The sequence below is a fragment of the Podarcis muralis genome, chromosome 5, assembly GCF_964188315.1.
Source record: "Podarcis muralis chromosome 5, rPodMur119.hap1.1, whole genome shotgun sequence".
Classification (NCBI taxonomy): Eukaryota; Metazoa; Chordata; class Lepidosauria; order Squamata; family Lacertidae; genus Podarcis; species Podarcis muralis.
This window is the reverse complement of record NC_135659.1, coordinates 100,535,862-100,556,296: the sequence shown is the minus strand read 5'-3', so window position 1 is coordinate 100,556,296 and position 20,435 is coordinate 100,535,862. Positions and strand designations below refer to the sequence as shown.

General features: G+C 49.4%; 1 protein-coding gene across 1 annotated transcript; it reads left to right on the top strand.

The window, feature by feature from the left end:
- The first annotated feature begins 7,750 nt into the window (after positions 1-7,750).
- LOC114599870 (papilin-like) lies at positions 7,751-13,458 on the top strand. The gene is made up of 7 exons (XM_028735661.2): positions 7,751-7,891; positions 9,616-9,756; positions 10,623-10,781; positions 11,101-11,238; positions 11,356-11,538; positions 12,794-12,961; positions 13,436-13,458. The coding sequence occupies exons 1-7, from the start codon at positions 7,807-7,809 to the stop codon at positions 13,456-13,458; spliced, it is 897 nt and encodes a 298-aa protein (XP_028591494.2). The 5' UTR covers positions 7,751-7,806.
- Positions 13,459-20,435: the final 6,977 nt, after the last annotated feature.

Genomic DNA, 20,435 nt, shown 5'->3' with positions numbered 1-20,435 from the left:
ATGACATGAGGCCTCAAGAGGAGCCCCACATCTGCTGCTGCCCCACTGGGGGGGGGGGGAAGCATCTCTCAAAGCTGAATTGAAGAGGATAATCAGTGGTTCTCAAACCTTTTTGGGTCACTGCCCCCTTGGTTCCATAAACTCATCCCCAGTGAGTTTACCCTGTGAAAAGGAGCATTCAGAGTAGTGGTTTGAACCAACCCCATAAAGAAAATAATAACACTGTGAGGTTCACATTACAAAGCCAGAGCCAGGAGGGTCCTTCCACTGAACCTGGGAACCAAGTGCTTCCCACAGCCCCTCACTGGCCAAATGCCCAGAGGGGGCAGCAGGTGGGAAGGCATGGAGGGCCCACCTTTAGGTGGGAGGGTTGGACTGTTCAAGGGGGCAGAACTCGGAATAATCTGCTGGGGGGCAGAGACTCAAGAATGCTCAGTTTGGCTGCTGGAGCAAGTGGCTGCCTTGGAGCTGCCAGAGTTTCTACAAGACCCAACCTGAGGCAACCAACCACACTGCCCAGGAGCTGCACTTGGGTTGGGGAGAAGATCCAGTGGCCAGTCATTCCAGCCCTACACTGCCTGCCCTTGTGGTCCTCCGTTCTGCACTTGGGAATCCTGGAATGCTGAGCAGGCCAGACGGGGTGGCAGAAGGATTTGGTGGGAGCAGACTTCATTCCACCTGTCAGCAGATCCCAGGCCTGCCTGTTTTGTTCTGCCCGGGGAGCCTTTCCCCGAAATGGGTCTTGCCAGCTGGGAAGTGGAGGTGCCTTTTCTCAGAAGAACGCTCTTCCCATCAATGGTCTTCCTCCTCCTTGGGAAAACAAAGCACATTCGTTTCACAGAATCATAGACTTGCTGAGTTGGAAGGGATCCAAAGTGTTATCTTGTCCAACCCCTTGAAATTATTATTAATTGTGGCCGGAATGCCCCAGAGCCAGCTGCTTCTGTCCCTTTAGTCATCCACCCCCATGGATTGGGACCATGAAGTCAGAGGAATTGGGACCATGAAGTCAGAGCTGCTATTGGAACAATATTGGAAAATAAATAAAAAATATTTATTACTTCAGACGTAGCCGAAGAAACCCTTTTTTATTATTTTTAACCACTGATCCTGAGCTTATTCTGAATTTTAGCCCACCTGACCTTCAACCTACAACTGTTGGCTACTTGTGTCTACTCCTCCTTTGTGATTTCCCCTTTCTTCCATTTCTCATACATGCCCTTCTTAGCTCATCTGCAAGCTCCTTATGCAGCCACACCAGTTTCCTTAGATGCCCCCCACTTTCCTTTCTTGTTAGTATTGTCTGCCTTCAATATTTCTCCTTTTAGAAACTCCCATCCTTCTTGGACTCCCTTCTCACTGAATATTTCTGACCATGGGGTCTCAACCAGTAGCTCCTTCAGTTTTTTGAAATTGGCCTTCTTAAAGTCCAGGGTGCAAGTCCTTCATGGAGAAGTTCCCAGAGAAGGCTGTGCTAGTGGCAGCTGCAAGCATTCTTGAATGATGCCGAATATTTGGACCCATTCCAACCTGGGTTCAGGCCTGATGGATGACCTCTGCAGAGAGCAGGACAGGGGGAATCATAAAAGCATAGAGCTGGAAAGGACCTGAGGGTCATCTATTCCAACCCCCTGTAATGCAGAAATGCTACCTTGCTCCTGGTTCTAGATCTCTCTTTGGCTTTTGTTTCCATTGACCACATGGAACAGTTCTAGGGGTCTTAATAGCTCACAAACTTAACATGAGTCAACACTGTGACGCAGGAAGGGGAAAAGGCTAATGCTATTCTAAGCTGCATCAGCAGAAGTGCACTATCCAAAGAGTTTTGGGAAATGCTTCTTTGTTGCACAAGATAAGAATGGAAAAGTGCCAGGAGGGCTCTAACTACAGAGCTTCCTGGCACGCCTGAGCACAGGTAGAGCCAGCTGATAAGAGCTGCCACGTCCTCTGCTTGAGCCAGACTTGCTGCCTCCATCCTTAAGGTGCCATGAATCACCCTTAGGGACCATTCTTCCCTCGGGGAAGGCTGGAGGCTGAGGAAGGCGTGAAGGTGTATCCCATCTGGGGATCTGGATGGGAGGGGCTCTTGCAGGCTCACAGGTGTATCATAAGGAAACCTGGGGGAGCAGAGGAGGAACTGCTCTCCAGACAGCTCTCTAGGTGGAGAGTAATAGAAAGCAGAGTTCCCCGAGAGCCGGTATTGAGACTTGTGCTTTTCAACTTTTTCACAAACAATCCAAAGATGGGATGAGCAGTGAGGTGGCCAAGATTGCTGAGGATACTAAATAGTTCAGGTTGCTTTAGCTGCTTTGTGATCGTTTGTTGCAAAACCTTCTTAGAAAGAAAAGAATGTCCTCTCTGTCCCACTTCCTGTCCTGACCTCTGTTTCTTCTTCCTTCACCTCCTTCTTTGGGAATTCCCCAGAGAACCTGTTTTCTGAGATATAAGTGAGTCATGGGCTGGCCAGTAGACCTAGCTTGTTCACCATGTGGTGGAGTGGCCTTCTCCTCGTGGGGCTCCTTGCTCTTTGGGGTCAACTGACACCTGCCTCCAGCCACCCTCTAGGTAAGCACTTTCTCCTCCTTCTCCCAGTTCCACAGAACCCTTTCCCTTTCACAGAAAGTTTGCTGACCCATCTATGCATGCCTCCCCATTCGGAAAACTGCCCATTTATTTAGCTTCCTACAACTTAACCAGTTCAAGATCCACAAGAGGACCTCACCTCTTACTCCTTGACTGCTCGGCTTACTCAGGAATCTTTGAAGTAGAACCATAGGATCATAGAGTTGGAAGGGATCCCAACGGTCTACAGTTGTGTAATTCTATTGTTGTAGATGAGGGCCCTGACTTGGCATGTGTTACGAAGACCTGGGTAGATGAGCTGGGAAGGTGATTGCTCTCACTCAGCTCTGTCCACCTGGGTGTCCAATAAAGCACCAAGTTAGGCTGGAGCACTGAAGAAGGAGAGAGTTAGGTCTATTGGTCCTGTGCTGGACCCGGGGGGGGGGGTTACCGAGAGGGGTGGTCAGAGTCCTGTCCTGGGTCGAGGGTCTGGAGACTGTCCACCAAGGGCGAAGCAAGAAGAGACTGTCCACCAAGGTCCAAAGCAAGAAGCCGGGCGTGGTCGGGAACTCCGGAAGAACAGGTTTCCAACAACGTTGCTCCCGCAACCTGGGACTGGGCTGACTGGCCTTTATCTCCTCTGAGGACAGGGGCTGTCCTGGCCCACAGGTGACCCGCCTCTCCTGGCCTTAAGGTGAGCACTCCTGAGAGAACCCAGTCGGTCACGACTGGACCTAATGGTCAGGAGCCCCTTTACCTTTTACCCCCTTCACACCCAATCTCTGGTGTGGCAGCTTTGGCAAGCTCCTCAAGGGGTGCCCAGGTTGGGGAAAGGACACTTTCCCCTCAAAGTCCTTTCTCCAGCCTCTGTCTTCTCCTCCACAAGTGGCTTTACAATCCCACAGCTGGGCTTGCTTTTGCAGGGAACTCTTCCACTAAATTGTGCAGGGAACTCTTCCAAAATTTATCATCGAAATTGGAGGCTTTTTAGCAGAAGACATCTTTCAGGGATTCGTTAGTTCTGATTTCTGCATTGGAGGCAGTTGGACTAGATGCCCCTTGGGGTCCCTTCCAACTCTACTGTGCTGGTCCCGTGGGTTACCCAAAAGGCAAGGTCCAAGTCCGGTCCATGGTCAAAGGTGCAACGTGGAGGCAGTCCGTAGTAGCTGAAGCTGGGTGCAGGGCAGGGAGTCGGGTGAAGTCAGGAACAGGCTTGCAAGCAGGGAGCCAGGGCGGGTCAGGAGCTCTGGCAGAACAGCAGGACAGGGTTCAGGCAGGAACAAGCAACCAACAATGTTGCTCCCACAACTTGGGACTGGGGCTGGCCGGTTTTTAACTGCCCCGAGGCATAGGGCGGCCCCGATCCTCAGGTGACTCACCTCTCCTGGCCTGGAGGCAAGCACTCCTCCTGAGAGAACTTAGTTCCCTCTGCCTCTCTGCCCTGAGCCTCTGCAGCTCAGGAGAGGCTGGAGGGTTACTGGACCCAGGGGCAGCTTCCCCTTCCCCTGACAGGGCTGGGAGAGGCGCACCTGCAGGCAATGGGTCCTCAGTCACCTCCAGAGCCAGAGTGGATACATCTGGTGTCTGCTCCTGAGGAACCGGCACAGGTGCAGGCCCTTCAGATTCAAGCCCCTGCCCCGGCTCAGCTGGCCCTGGAGGTGGGGACTCCTGTGCAGGCTGGGACTCCTCAGGTTCAGCTTCTGAATCAGATTCCCAGGCCATCACAGGTCCACAGATTTACCATTTTGCTCTCCAGAAAGCCTTTCCAAGTTGGGATGATCTTTGAAGGCCTGACCCAGTGTTTGGCCAAAGAGACTGATGAGGGCTGGAGTTGACCAACCTGGTAAAGGCAGCCTGGCACATGGTGTTGATTGTGCAGGACTTCAATGTTCCTTTAGTGGAGGACACTCTGTGAAGTCCAGCTCCACACGGGGCTGTTTCCAGATGTCACAGACCCAAAACACAAAGTGGCGCATCTTGATTTGTTTTTCGCCTGAGAGTGTGAAAAAGGTGGTCTGAAAACTGGGGTTCATGTGTCATACTAGCCCCATTGTTGTGGTCTGATCATTTCCTGACGAAGTTTGGTCTCACTGTCATGATCCCCCCCCTGAAGGGGTGGGAGACCCATTCAGTGTTCCAGAGACTTATGAAATCTGATGGATTCCTGGATTCTCTGGGGAAGGTTCTAGTGGTTCGCCAGAAGCGGCTTGGTCATGCTGGCCACATGACCTGGAAGCTGTACGCTGGCTCCCTCGGCCGATAAAGCGAGATGAGCGCCGTGACCCCAGAGTCGGCCACGACTGGACCTAATGGTCAGGGGTCCCTTTACCTTTACCTTATGCTGCATTAGATGCGCCATTGACCTGATCCAGCGGACTACTTATGTTCTTTGGGGTGTGAGGCTTGTCAGCCCCAGCAGTAACTTTGCTCTGTTCCCACCTCACCTGGAACCTCCTCTTCTCATGAAAGCAGCTCAGGTGGGCAATGACATCCACTCTGGAGAGGGGAATACACCTGCCTCCTGCAGCCAAGGGGCCCTTTACCTTTGGCATGACTGGTGCCCTCTTTCTGTTTTTTGTTTTTTTTAAAAGATATTTATTAGAATTTTACAAAATGAAAAAAGAAAAAAGAAAAATACAAAATAAAAATAGTTAAAAAACAATTCCATCTTTCAATCACTTATCCTTCATTTGCTTATTTCCCGGACCTCCTCACACCTCCCTTTTTTGTATTCCAATTCAATTTACTAGTTCAGCAAATCCTTTCCCTCTTTGTTTATCCTAGTCTTTAATCTTAAAAATATTGTAACCTTAAATTTTACCTATTAATAATCCATTTTTTCATATTCCTTATATCGTTATAGCTAAAAACCACTTAACTTTTTATCCAACATCATTCTAACATTCATTAATTTTACAATATTTCTGTAGATAGTCTTTAAATTTCTTCCAAACTTCTTCCACCGACTCTTCTTCCTGGTCTCGGATTCTGCCGGTTATTTCTGCCAGTTCCATATAGTCCATCACCTCCATCTGACTGATGCCCTCTTTCTGAATGCCCCAGGCACAAGCCCACCCAGACGCAAGGCTGGCATCAGCTCTTCTGGGTTTTGGCTGCACTTCCCCTGGCACTTGGAAGCGCCTGGAGGCAGCTCCTCATTTCTGCGATCCTTTGCATTTTGATAACAGAAGAGGCACGCCTAGGACAGAGTCATCACTGCCTGCCTACGAATGGGGTGCTGGCTTGGAAAGGTTCATCTCCAGTCACTCAGATTCCCCAGCCTTTCCCAACCAATCCATTCCTTTCTGCTTTCTGTTCGTTCTGGGTGGAGCTGAGAGATTTCCAAATGTGCTGTCAGTTTCTTCTGCATGGGATATAAAGCCTTCTGGGCGCAGGCAGGGGACTCAGACCTGCTTTGCCATGAAGTCCATCGGCCTCTGCCTGGTTGCGCTCCTTGCCTTCTGGGGTGAGCTGGGACCTGTGTCTGGTCAGATGCCTCTAGGTGAGTGTCTCCTTGGACTCCCTTGTCCCAATCTCCATCTTTCTAAGCCCCCATGGGAAACACTCTCTAAGGCAGCCTCCCTCTGAATTGGCTGCAATTCCCATGAGCCTCTGCATCTTTTGGCTGTTCTGGCTTGGGGCTGATGGGAGGTGGAGTCTGGTGGGCACCAAGTTGAGAACCCCCTCATGGGTAGCTGAAAGAGTCCTGATTTCCAGCATCCACCAACTGAGCTGGCATTGTATCCTCCTTTCACAACGTCCTCATGAGGGATCCTTCGGCCAAGTTTCTCCCACTCCTTTCTAGCAGGTCAGATAACAGCTTCTGTTTCTCCCTCTCCTGGGAGGAAACATCGCTTTCTCCCTGCTCTTGGGTGAAGGAGTCCTGGCAGGCAGGGATCAGATCTGGCCCTGGGACGTCATGGTTGAAGTTTGGATCTGCTTGCTAGAGGGAGGCATCCCCACCAACCACAGGCTGACTCAGCACCCAGCCTCCCTCCTGTGAGACACGTGGTGGGAAGCTGAGAGGAGGAGGGAAGACCCCACATGGGGTGTCCATGCCCCTGTGGCAAGCAGAGATCACTGTCTGCTTCCTGGGACAGGTGGACACCTACGTAGATTGGCAGTTACCTGGCTTGGGTTGTCCCTTTTTATTGATGCTGTTGCATTTTGATCTGTTTCTTTGTATCTGAATCTGTACTGTTTGTTTGTTTGGTTGGTTGGTTGGTTGGTTGGTTGGTTGATAGATTGATTGATAAAACGTTTCACAGTGGTTTACATCAATATAAAGACATAAAACCAGGCAATATAATAATTAAAAGTTGAAAAGTTGAAAGCAAAAAAACAAATTAGAAACAAACACCAGCAGACCATTGTGGGGGAAAATATTCTCAATTGACTGTACAGGCCTGGAAGAATAGAAAAGTTTTCAGCAGGTGTTTAGATGTTGGCACAGAAGGCTCCTGCTGAGTCTCTAGTGGCAGGGAGTTCCACAGGAGTGGGCCAATAACAACTTGGTTGTTGTCAAAGAAGCCTCAGCAACCCAAGGAATGACCAAGGATGCTCCTGCAGATGATCTCAGTGATCGAGCTGGAATATCAGGGTTCAGGTGATCCCTGAGGGATCCTGGACCCAAGTTGTCCAGGGCTTTGCCAGCAATACAAGGAGCTTGAACCTGGTTCCACAGCAGATGGCATCTTCATGGCTCAGATTCCAGAGCTGGTTGAAGAAGCAACTCTTTTACCTGGCTTTTGGGGACTTGAGATGTGTGTTTTTAGGACCCACCTTGTTTTTATAATTGCAAGTTGTTTCAGACTGTTTATAAGACTCTGCTTTAATTTTTCAACCTGTAATTAATCAAGAGGTCATTTACAAACAATAACTATAATTATACCTCTTCTGTGATGGCAAAGTCAGGCTCCTCTGAGATCGAATAAATGACGTTAGAGGTGCAAGGGTGGAAATGTTAGCTCTGTGCAAAGAACTGGAGAGAGCAAGTTTGGGGGGGGGGGTGTAGGATCCTCGGCTTGTCATTTCTAGCCATCCTCCTCACTCAGGCACCTCTGTGGAAAGGTTGCCCACAACCTTTCAGCCGTTGGGACCGTTTGTTACAAAACCTGCTGGGGGAGAAAGAGTTTCCTCCCTGTCCTGCTCACCACTTCCACCCTCCTCCTGAGCTTGCTGTGATTCTGCAATCCTGGGCAATATAAAGAAGGGCAGTGGACTCTCTACTTAGCCTCACCCACCATGAAGTCCAGTGCTCTTGTGATCCTTGTGGGGCTCCTCGCCCTCTGGGCTGAGCTGACACCCGCCTCTGTTCAGAGGCTTCCAGGTAAGGGATCCTGTCTCCTCTCTGCTTACAGGCGCATGTCTCAGAAGCATTTCTCTGGGAATTGTTGAGAGAAGTGCAGTCATGAAAATTCCTTCAGGAAGCTGGGGAAGCTCAGGGGAACAGCACTTGAGTTGCATGCAGAAGGTGTGTGGTTTCATCCCCCACTGGGAATGCCGAAATTCGGTGAGAGGGGGGCATTCTGCCACTCTGCTGTGCCACTGGACACCTCCCACCAGCCAAGGTGCCACGGGATTCCCCCTCTTGCCAAGGTGTTCCTTATATAATTTGCTCCCCCTCCTGGCAATGAGACTTTGCCAGGGCTTCTATAAATAAATGGGTTGAGTGTGTGTGTGTGTGTGTGTGTGTGTGTGTGTGTGTGTGTACACGCGTGCCAGACTGGGTCTTTGACCCGGGTGACAGAAAGCCTGGCTTTGGCCTTTTCTTGTGGAGTGTTCCTTCAGCCTCCTCTCCTCTCCCCCCTCATTGGCAGTCCTCCAGACAGCCGCTGCCACTGCCCCAGTCTCTAAGCTGCCCCTCCTGCCCCAAAGAGAGGTGCCTGCCTCCCCACACTGCCCCACAACAGCCTGGGAAGAGGATATACTCAGCCTTAGTGGCCCAACGGAGACTGGTCGAAGGTGAACGTGAGGCCAGCACCTTACCTTGGCAGGCAGCAGCAACAGCAGCAGCAGTGGGCACTCAGCTCCCAGGCAGGTCTTGCCCGAGAGCACAAGCACAAGAAAGACCAAAGCAGTGACGGCCAGTCGGCCGGCCAGCCTGCCACTCGTCTGTCCATTCCCAACAGCAAGGGCTGGTGGACTGCCTGGCTGGGCTCCCTCACCCACCTGCTTACTCTGAGGCCGCCGCAGTTCCTGGCAACCAGCATCTCCCGGTCAGCCCCATAGGTGCCATTTGCCTGTGGAGCTTATAGCCAGGGCTGCTGCAATAAACAGCTGTGCAAGCCTTTGGGAGGCAGAGACGCAAGAGGGAGGGAAGGAAAGAGAGACAGAGGCCAGTGTTGCCCATCATTCAAGGCACCCCAGGGTGCCACAACACACTGCTTGAAATCCACTGCCCTAAGCCAATGATTCAGCTCTCCTGTTCAGATTTTCAAAGAACAGGGAATCAGAATCTCCTTACTTTTGTGGTTGTAAGTTGTTTCAAACTGCTTTTAATCTTTTGTTTTAAGGTTGTAATGTTCCCTGGGGCCTGAGGGTGAAGAGCAGGTGACTAATGAAAAGGGATTCCCAATCCACATTAAGATGAGGCATAGGATGTCCACTAATCCATTGCCTCTGAAATGCCAGCCCTTTTCTGACACCCCTTCCCCGCTGTGGCCAAGAGGAGCACCCCTTGGGAGCAGCAGACTTGAGGGGTGCAGATTTGGTGCCACCTTCTGGGCTTCTGAGGCAGGGCAGGAGGAACACTTGCCTTTGCAGCCCAGACCCACTTTCAGGTAAGCTGCAGGAGAGACTTAAGGACACACCTTGTACCTAGAAGCAAGCCCCGCCCATCTCCCAGGAAATGATGAAGATATGAACAGGATGCTGGCATAGAGAAGACAATAGCTTGATCCTGCAAGCTGCTCTTACATTCTTTCTTTAAGCGGCAGGAGCTTTCGATTTTCACAGCGGCGAGGAGTTGAAATGCCTTCTTTTCCAGCACTGATTAAGGGCTTAGTAATCCATTTCTCTCTCTTTCCCTCTTTCTCTCTTTCTCCATTACAGAGAAGCCTGGCACCTGTCCTACTCTGATCCAAAACAATGACACCCAGTGCGGCCAGTTCTGCTCCTGGGACAACAGCTGCCCAGGGAGCGAGCGCTGCTGCCAGACCGGCTGTGGGCAACAGTGCATGCTCCCACGTGAGGGTAAGCAGAGGGGCATCAGCCCCTCTTTTTGGGGGGAGAATTGAAGTCAGGAACCTCCTATCTGCCTCACCTTCTGACTGAAATGTGCTCTTGATCAGCCACCCATGCAAACAGGGTTTTGGTGCATGCCCTGCCTGGATCCATGTAGGCTTTAACGCTGTAGTTCATAGTCAGGCAAGAGGCATTGCAGTGCAGCATCCCACCCACCATGGTGTGGCTTGTACAGACATGGCAGGTGACCTCCACCTGGCGCACTGCCAGCAGGGTCCAAGCAACAGGTGGGAGGCAGGCTGTGCACAGCCTCAGTCCAGAGACTCACCTGCTCTCAGGTGTGCAAGCAGGTCAGGTCAGGGGGACCCCATTCATTCCAGGCAAAGAGGAACTGGCTCCTTTCCCTGCAAGTATTAATGTGGGGTTTTTTAAAAGATGAAAACAGACCTATTTATTTATGAAATGTCTATACAGCCCTTCATCCAAAGATCACAGTGCGGTTCAGAAATACTGACAAAGAACCAAAAACATGCATAAATTCAAAGCTGAATTACCTCAGTTGTGTAAAGATTGAAGTAAACACTCAATTCCATGATTTGCAAATTAAATTATTAGTTCATCTTCTTACTTAATTTGTGCAGCCAGATAGTTGTCGGTCCTAGACAAGATTTCTGCTGAAGAAAATATGCCTAATATCAGCAAATGTTGGGAGTGCACTCAGTGTTGGCTTACGGCCCCATAAATGCTTCTGAATACCGGTCATGGCAAACACAGAGGGGAGAAAGTGTTCTTCATCTGCCTGGCCACTGTGAGAACAGATGCGCCACTGGCCTGATCCAGCAGATGCTCTTCTTAGGTTCTCCTTTCATCCCCAGTCTACCCTGGATACTGCCCCAGGCTGAGCCCCCAGCCAGGCCAGGCTACAAACTGCTTAGCGACTTGCAACAATGACCAGGACTGTGGCTCAGTCTACTTGCCACGCAAGAAGTGCTGCAGCAATGGGTGCGGGAAGACTTGCCAAGCGGCTGAAGAAGGTATCTCTTGGATGCGGGAGATATGGGGACCTGGTGGGGAGGGCAGTTGTGTGTACATGTGCATGGCTGGCAGAGGACTCTGCCAAGGAAGAGGTGCTGGGGCTCACTCAAAGAGTCTCCTCTCCCTCATGCCAAGCGGTGTGGTGGTGGCAGCTGCCAGTGGTAGGATCATAGGAGGGGAAATGAACTCTGCACACGCTCAGGAGTTTGTTTCCTCTTGATGATATCCTCACACGTTCCAGAGTGAGTCCTGGCATTCAAAACACAATTCCATCTCACTACTGACTGCTGTCCCCTTCTCTCCATCTCCTTTTTCCAGAGCACCCTGGCGTGTGCCCCAAAAGGGAACTGGTGAATACCTTTGTCCCCTGCAATGACACCTGCAGAGACGACCGAGACTGCCCTCTCACCCAGAAGTGCTGCTTCACTATGTGCAGCCGGGGCTGCCTGGACTCAGGTACTGGCAAAGGCCCTGACTCCTTCCACCCTCCCTACTTCTCTTCTCTGGGCACCTAAGTGCCCTGGAGACTGAGAACGTCTCCCCATGGACCTCCATCCGTTCTGCCTCCAACAGTTCGCAGTGACAGGTGCCAGCTGCCGCCCAAAACCGGACGATGTTTAGCAGCCTTCCCCCGTTACTACTACAACCCATCGGAGAAGAAGTGCGTCCTGTTCACCTATGGTGGCTGTGATGGTAACAGCAACAACTTTGAGACAAAGGAGGCATGTGAGGCAGCCTGCGGGAAAATCAGCCCAGGTACCAAGTTTGGGACCCACCAGAACTTCATATTCATGGCTTCATTGATTGCATTTATATATCCCCTTGTCCTCCAAGGAGCTGAACTTCCCCGTCCTCATTTAACCCCAACAACAACCCCGTGAGGTAGGCTAAGCTCAGAGGAAGCCACTGGCCCAAGGTCCACCCAGTGAGCTTCATGGCTGAGTGGGGATTTGAACCCGCATCTCTCTCAGGTCCTAGTTCAACACTCTGACCACCAGGCAAGGCCGCAGAGCCCCTCTGGGAAGGCGGGCAGCCCCATCCAAGAAGCCGGCCAGAAGGGGTCCAGAGTTCTGGGAGGACTGGGTACACTGCTCTGTTCTTGACTTTAGGTTTCATATAATTGAGGGGATGGAGCGGTTGGGATTCCTTAGCTGGACAGAGGCTGGATATGGGTGTTGGAAGCCACAGGAAGGGAGAGGGCTGCTCTTGGGCCCGGATCCTGCTTGCTGATTTCCCAAAAGCATCTGGCTGGCCCTGTGAGAACAGGATGCTGGACCAGATGGGCCATTGGCCTGATCCAGAACCTTATGTTCTTCTTAATATTACCACTTTGTGCCATAATCTTTGTATAGACATTTGTGATTGGAGCAATTTGAAATTTCAAGATAAGAGATGGTGTCTGAAATAGGACGCCAAAACTTTGGATTCAAAATCCAACGGTGGGGAGCCTTGTAAGAATGAAGGTTGCCTTAGAAATTCTGACACCCCAGTTTCAAAGTCCTTCTCTGGGAGGTGGAAATGACAGTTTGGCAGTTGCGGTGTATTTGACGCGTTGCCCTCAGGATTCATTAAAAGAGGACGACACTCCTTGCAAATCCCCCGAATAAGGAGAAGTCATGTATTAGCTCCATGTTTGGTGATGAGCAACCTTTGCCATAGGGTGACTCCTAGTCTGTGCCCAAAATCATATGTTTTTGCATATCTTGGAAGGAGGGTTTGGGGTTGGAGCATTTGGCAAAGGGTTGAGAGGCGAGAGGGCTGCAAAGATTTGAGCCAGCAGCCACAAGGAGGTCCCCAAATTCAGTCCCTGAGCTGGGCTGGCCCAAAGAGCCCAGGCACAATTCCTCTCTGCCTGGAAGGAGAAGGGTCTGTGATTCCTTCCCTCTAGCGGGGGGGGGGGGGCTTCTTATGGAGGAATGCATGCATAAAGTTGGAATTAAAAACTCTTGACACCTTCCTGCCCTAAGAAAAACCTCTCTGCTTTCTCTTTCACTCCCTTCTGTGGCCTCAGAGGTTTGCAAGCTGCCAAAGGACCCTGGTCCATGTGAGGCTTTTTCACAATTTTACTACTACAACTCAGCCACCAGGAAGTGTGAGATATTTGTCTATGGGGGCTGCAAGGGGAATGGTAATCGGTTTCCCACCAAACTGGAGTGCATGATGGTCTGTGGGCAAAGAGGTAAGATTCTTGTCTCCATCTGTGTCTGCGCTTCTCTGTCTCTCTATCTATCTCTGTCTCTAAATATTTATAAGTGTGCATGTGGAGGGCAGGGGGCAGACTGTGGAGGTCCACAGGGTTCTCTCTCAGCTGCCCTGCTGGCCTTATCCTGCCCTACCCATGGGTGAGTTTACCAATGGCTTCAAGTAACAAGAAAGGAGATTCTGACTTCTGGCAGTGAGAGCTTTTCGACAGTGAAATGGTCTCCCTTGGGAGGTGGTGAAATCTCCTTCTTTAGAGGTTTATAAGCAGGGTTTGGCTGTCTGTCTGTGAGGAATGTGGTTCCTTCTTTAAGGGGGTTGGGCTAGATGACCCTTGGGGGTCCCTTTCAACTCTACAATTGTATGATTCTGTCAATGCCGCTGCCTGCCCTAAGGGCCAGTGCTCAATTACTTGGCTGCCTCCCCCTTGACTCTTTCTCTTTTCCACCCGCAGGAAAGTCAACTGAGGAGGACTGAATAGGTCAACATTCTCACGTTGTCTGAGAAGACCCCAACCCCAGAGCAGACATCAGTGTGTTGCCAAGCCCCCCTCCTTCTATCTCTAGGGAGGCTGCTGTGGGATCATCTATCCCCAAATAAAACCTGAGCTTTCTGGCATGTGCTGAGTCTGGTTCTTGCATTGCATGACATGAGGCCTCAAGAGGAGCCCCACATCCACTGCTGCCCCAGAGGGGGGGGGGAGCATCTCTCAAAGCCCCTCAGCTGCTGGGCTGGTGAGATTTGGGCCTGGGGCCTGGAAGGGAAGAGGATAATCAGTGTTTCTCAAACCTTTTTTGGTCACTGCCCCCTTGGTTCCTTAAACTCACCCCCAGTTCCCCCTTACCGCACCATATAAAAAGCAATATTCAGAGTAGTCGTTTGAGCCAGCCCACTAAGGGAGATAATAGCCCTGAAATTCAAACAGTAACCAGTGTAGCAGGGAGTTCCCCAGGCTCGAGCTGGATCATCAAACAAAAGGCTTCGGCCAAGATACTGAACCAAAACAGCAGCCAGGAGGCCTGATCTTTATTGTTGCACCAAAACCTCAAACTACAATGTAAAGGAAGCAGAGAGACGCCCCGAACAACAGATGCTCCCGCTTTAAGAGGTTTCTCAAAGTTACCCACAACACCTTGTTGGAAACGTCACACATATGTCATAAACATGTCATGGAACAGGAGTGACATCTGTGCAGAAACCTGACGGCCTGTCACTCAAAATACCCTGCATTCTTGTTCCGAAGTAAAACAAAAGGAAGTCTAAATACCAGTCTGAAGCCGGTTTCGATTGCTTGCTCACACTTTTCACTGACACCTGCAGTACCCGAGTAGCCTGTTAGGGTTAGCTATGGTGCTTCTGATTGGGCGAGTAACCAGATGGCGGAGCAAATAACGGCTCCTGATTGGTCAGCTATTTTATGAATGGGGAAAAGAATGGGAAGACAAAAGATAATAAGGAAAGGAAGGGATAGTGGCAATTTTCAGGTTGCACATGTAATTGTGCTTTTGTTCAAACTACATAGGTTAATTAAATCAGCCAAACGGATGAACCTGATCCAAGGATGCCAGCTTTTCAAGGTTTGATAATCATTTGCACCTCCAGTGTCCCCTGCCACCCCCAGTTAATTCCCCACGATGGGGCCCTGCCATGCACTAATAATAATAATAATAATAATAATGATAATAATAATAATAATAATTTATACCCTGCCCATCTGGCTGGGTTTCCCCAGCCGCTCTTGGCAGCTCCAACAGAATATTCAAAGCACAATAAAACATCAAACATTAAAAACTTCCCTAAACAGGGCTGCCTTCAGATGTCTTTAGATAGTTGTTTATTTCCTTGACATCTGAGGGGAGGGCGTTCCACAGGGCGGGTGCCACCACCGAGAAGGCCCTCTGCCTGGTTCCCTGTAGCTTTGATTCTCGCAGTGAGGGAACCGCCAGGAGGCTCTCGGCGCTGGACCTCAGTGTCCAGGCTGAACAATGGAGGTGGATACGCTCCTTCAGGTATGCTTTGGGAACCACTGCTGAAGAAAGAGGTATTGGCCACTTTTCTTATCCCCAAAGGATCTCACAAAGAAAGAGTTATTTATTATTATTTCTCCAGCCCTTGTGCTCTCTTCCTCCTGCATTCCTAAATAAAGGTACCCCTGCCCGTACGGGCCAGTCTTGCCAGACTCTAGGGTTGTGCGCCCATCTCAAGAGGCCGGGGGCCAGCGCTGTCCGGAGACACTTCCGGGTCACGTGGCCAGCGTGACAAAGCTGCATCTGGTGAGCCAGCGCAGCACACGGAACGCCGTTTACCTTCCCGCTGGTAAGCGGTCCCTATTTATCTACTTGCACCCAGGGGTGCTTTCGAACTGCTAGGTTGGCAGGCGCTGGGACCGAGCAAGCCCTAGGCGCTGAGGCTTTTACCCACAGCGCTACCCGCGTCCCTACGCATTCCTAAATACTAAATACTAAATACAAAAATCAGTTCCATATTTAGAGCACACACATTGCGCTCCCCATCCAGCTTCATATTGTTTTTCAACAATCCACCACCAGGGGGGAACCTGCTATAGCAACCCCAAGAATGTGCCCCGAGAGACATACAAATCATGTGAAAGCTCAGAATATAAGGCTAAGAATATATGCAAGGAAATTGCACTTTGCTGCTTCAGAAGATAGGACCAGATTCCAACTAAACACTGGGAAAACTTTCTACTGATAAGAGCTGCATGAACTTTCTCCAGATTCATTTCTCTCTCTCTCTCTCTCTCTCTCTCACACACACACACACACACACACACACCACAAACAACACACTGGGACCTTAGGGTTAAGAGAATGTAATTAATAAACAACAACAACAATTCTATCTCTTCTGATAAAGAAAAGTTTGACTTCCCTGCGATCAAATAAATCATGTTAAAGATGGACATAGGAGCCAAATATTTGAATGACACCCCCCCCCCCGCAGTCGATGAGCGTTGGCATTCAGATGGTGTGCATGCCCCGTGCCACGTGATGGATTATGCAGGGCAGAGCTCATTCCACTTGGCACCCCTGCAGATGCCAGGGTGGAAAGGCTGCCTCTGGGCAAAGCACTGGAGAGGGCCAGGTCGGGGGTGGGCAGGATCTTTGGCTCCCTTGGCCCCCTCCTGTGGAATGGAGGAGCATCTTCCACTGGCAAGTTCAACATGCCCTGGTCCAGCCAGGTCTGAGTCTCACAGACCCCAGAGAGGGAGACTCAGAAAGGGGTTTGTGGAGGAAGGAGGGTCTCTCCAACCAGAGCGCCACCATCCCTTTCTCTCTGCTGATGGTACAACAGGAACCTCAGGGAAAGGCATCCTGGCTTGCAGAATCTAAGCCAAGAAGCCCCTTTTTCCTTGGGGAGGGGGCGTCATTTCAAGCAACTGCCATTTGCCCTGGTCCAGCCAGTTCAGAGGGACATAGGCTGAGCACTTCAGTGAGTGAGGAAGACACCAAAAAGGGGCTTTGGAGAGGAAGTAGGGTCTCTCCCAACAGAGCTCCACCATGGATGTAGCCAAAGGAGGGCAGGTTGGGAATTCCCCCCCCCCCTAAATAAAAATCAATGCAAAATAACTAACTGAGTTTCTGCCCACACCTAACATAAATCCTGGCTCCGCCCATGGGCTCCACCATCCCTTTCTCTCTGCTGATAGTACAGCTGGGAACCCAATGGAAGGACATCCAACTTTGCCAATCTAAGCCAAGAAGCCCCTTCTTCCTTGGGGAGGGCGGTGTCATTTCAAGCAAGCCATCTTCTGTGGAAATGTTATCTACATCTTTGCAGCTGTTGGGATGGTTTGTTGGTGGAATCCCTCCTGCAAATTCTGACAGCCTGGAGTCAGCTCTGGGCGGAACAATGGTCTGGCTTAGTATTAGGCAACTTTCTATGTTTCTTTTTTTCATAATTGTTGTTAAATTTTCTGTTTTACAATTTAAAATATTCATTTTAACATACTTAAAATATCAATGACTTCCCTTCTTTCCGTTCCATGGTTCATTTTGCATATTAAAAATACCTGCATATTTTACAAAAACTAAACCATCCAGTATTCCATTATTGCATCCATCAAAACTTATTTACACTGTTGGATTTATCTTAATGCTGTCAATGTTTTCAGGTGCACACTATTATTTCCTATATATTCAATAAACGTTTTCCAATCTTCTTTAAATGTATGTTCTTAACATATTGAATAAGAGAATTGTTAAGTCTGTAAGTTGTGCATATTCTGTCAATTTAAATTGCCATTCTTCTTTGGTTGGAACCTCACTCGTTTTCCTTTTTTGGGCTAACCAAACCTGGGCTGCAGTTGTAGCATACATAAATAACCTTTTCTGACACCTGGGAATTTCAATCTGAATTATCCCCAACAGAAAGGACTCTGGGTTTTGGGGGAAAGTACTTTTCCAGCTCGTCCTGGTTCCCCCAGGCATCCCGTTAGTCATTGTGGGCAGAGGATGCTGGGTTAGAGGAGCCATTGGCCTGATCCAGGAGATGTTCTCTTTTTGCTCTTACGTTCTCTGCGAACCTCTGCCCTACACACACACCCCTGTTGTCCAGATCTGGCAAGGTTTGCTGGTGCCAATCGCAAGAAGTGCGGCTCAGGCAGAGCAAGTCCCCATGTGAACAACAAGTTGCTGCTCCTGGTGCTTCTCTAGAACAGAGAGAGAATGTGCTTGAGCCATCGAACTAGGACTTGTCGTTGGAGAGTCAGAGAGGTCTTTGTGTTTGTGCTTTTTCTATGGCATCTACTTTCACAAGTACTATCTGTCCCAGAGTTCTATGTGCAGATGCAAAAAAACAAACAAACATAGAACGGATGGGCAATTAGGGGCATGGATCACGATGATGCCTGTAAGATTTACAGATCAGAATATATGCAAGTAAATGGAGCCAGCTTGCTTTCTGCTGCTCCAGAGGATAATGGATTCAAATGACAAGAAGGGAGATTCTTGTCTTGTCTTAAACATTAAGATGAAATTTCTGCCAGTAAGAGGCATTCAACGGTTGGGTGGTCATCTGTGATTCTGGCATTCCAAGGGGTTGGGCTAGATCAGGCTACCTCAACCTCGGTCCTCTATGTTTTGAGACTACAATTCCCATAATCCCTGACCACTGGTCCTGCTAGCTAGGGATCATGGGAGTTGCAGGCCAAAAACACCTGGAGGGCCAAGGTTGCAGAAGCTTGATGCTTGGGTTCCCTTCCAATGCAACAATTCTATGATCCTGTGAAATAATATCTCATACTGTACTCAAGTATTCTACAAACTCACTAAATAGTTCCATGTGAAATACTGTATCTCAAAGAAAAACATTTTTTGGAAAACATTACAAACTTTCTCCAGAACCATTTCATTTCTCTTTATCTCTTCCACACACAGGGCAGGTAATTAATAAACAACAATATTTATTTTTCCCCCTGAGAAAGTAAAGCCTAGTTCCTCTGGGATCAAATTAACTACGGCAGAGATGCAAGGATGGAAATGTTGCCTCTTTGCAAAGCACTGGAGAGGACCAGGTCCGGGGTGGGCAGAATTCTTGGCTGGCAGAATTTAAGCCAAGAAGCCCCTTCTTCTTTGGGGGTGTCATTTCAAGCAGTCCTCCTCACTCAGGCACCTCTGTGGAAATCATGTTACCCACATCTTTGCAGCTGTTGGGATGGTTTGTTACAAAACCTTGTGGGCAGGAGGGTGTGGGGAGAGGTGCCAACTCTGTCCTGCCCAGCACTTTCGCCATCTTCCAATTCAGCAATCCTGGACAATGCAAGGCAGCAGACTGGCTGGGCAGGGGACTCTACACAGCGTAGAATCATAGAATCACAGAATTTCAGACTTGGATGGTACCCCAAGGGTCATCTAGTCCAACCCCCTACAATGCAGAAACCATAGCTGAAGAATCCTTGACAGATGGCCATCCAACCTCTACTTGAAAACCTCCTAAGAAGGAGAGTCCTTTTTCTCTTTGGTGATCACTCGTAGCCGAGTAAGATTGTCTTCCATAAATGCTATTTTAACAATGAGTCCGTAACTGACTGTGGAGGCCAATTCTGGATCCCCACACCCTTTCACAGTGGGGAAATTGGTTTCTGGATGGGAATTGATCACGGTGTGGATTTGACAAGTGTGCCTTCCTCCTAGCACGTTTCTCCCTTGGATCCTGAGTTCGAGTGTCTTCAAAGCCCAGGACACCTTTGGTCAAGGCCATTCTCCAACTGGTGCGCTCGCAGGCCAGTGTTTCCCAATTGTTGGTGTTTATACTACATTTTTTAAGATTTGCCTTGAGATAGTCTTTAAACCTCTTTTGTTGACCACCAGCATTATGCTTTCCATTTTTAAGTTCGGAATAGAGTAGTTGCTTTGGAAGATGATCATCAGGCATCCGCACAACATGACCAGTCCAACGAAGTTCATGTTGAAGAATCATCGCTTCCACACTGGTGATCTTTGCTTCTTCCAGTACACTGATATTAGTTTGCCTGTCTTCGCAAGTGATGTGTAAAACTTTTCGGAGACACCGTTGAGGGAATCTTTCAAGGAGTTGGAGATGGCATTTATAAGTGGTCCGTGTTTCACAAGCAAGTAAGGAACTGCCTCGTTCCTTGAGACTGAATCTGAATCCACCGCTCATGTGCCTGTTCATGACTTTTTTGTTATTGTTCTAGGACCTTTCATGGTATTGATGTCAACTCACCAGTTAGTAGTTCCCTGAGTCTTCTTTTTTTGCCTTTTTGAGGATGGGGAGAACATTTGCCTGCCTCCAGTCTGTAGGGACCTCATCTGTTCTCCAAGAATTCTCAGAGACGATAGACAAAGGCTCTGAGATTACACTCAAAAGCTCCTTCAGTACCCTTGGATGCAGCTCATCAGGCCCCCGAGTTTTGAATTCATTTAAAGTAGCTAGGTGTTCCCTCACCACCTCTTTTCCTATCCTGGGCTGCAGCTCTCTCCTTACATCATTTATTTGGTTCTCACCAGGTTGAACATCACCTTCCTTTTGGGTAAAAACAGAGGTAAAGTAAATGTTGAGCCGTTCTGCTTTCTATCTGTCACCCAATAGCATTTCTCCATCTTCTCCACACAGAGGACCTACTGTTCTTCCTCTCACTTCAGAAGTAGCTGGAGTAATCTTTTTTATTACTTGACCAACCATGAAGTCTCTCTCTCTCTCTCTTACACACACACACACACACACACACACACACGGACCTTAGCGTTAATGGAAGGTAATTAATAAATACTTTGGCCACCTCATGAGAAGAGAGGACTCCCTGGAAAAGACCCTGATGGGAAAGATGGAGGGAAAAGGAGAAGGGGACGACGGAGGACGAGATGGTGGGACAGTGTTATCGAAGCTACCAGCATGAGTTTGACCAAACTGCGGGAGGCAGTGGAAGACAGGAGGGCCTCGTGTGTTCTGGTCCATGGGGTCACAAAGAG

What these genes read in the sequence shown, in the direction of transcription:
- LOC114599870 (XM_028735661.2), top strand. Translation starts at nt 7,807, where the DNA reads ATGAAGTCCAGTGCTCTTGTGATCCTTGTGGGGCTCCTCGCCCTCTGG. An exon ending in CTCTGTTCAGAGGCTTCCAG is followed by an intron (nt 7,892 to 9,615) that starts GTAAGGGATCCT and finishes TCTCCATTACAG; the next exon opens with AGAAGCCTGGCACCTGTCCT. An exon ending in GATGGTCTGTGGGCAAAGAG is followed by an intron (nt 12,962 to 13,435) that starts GTAAGATTCTTG and finishes TTCCACCCGCAG; the next exon opens with GAAAGTCAACTGAGGAGGAC.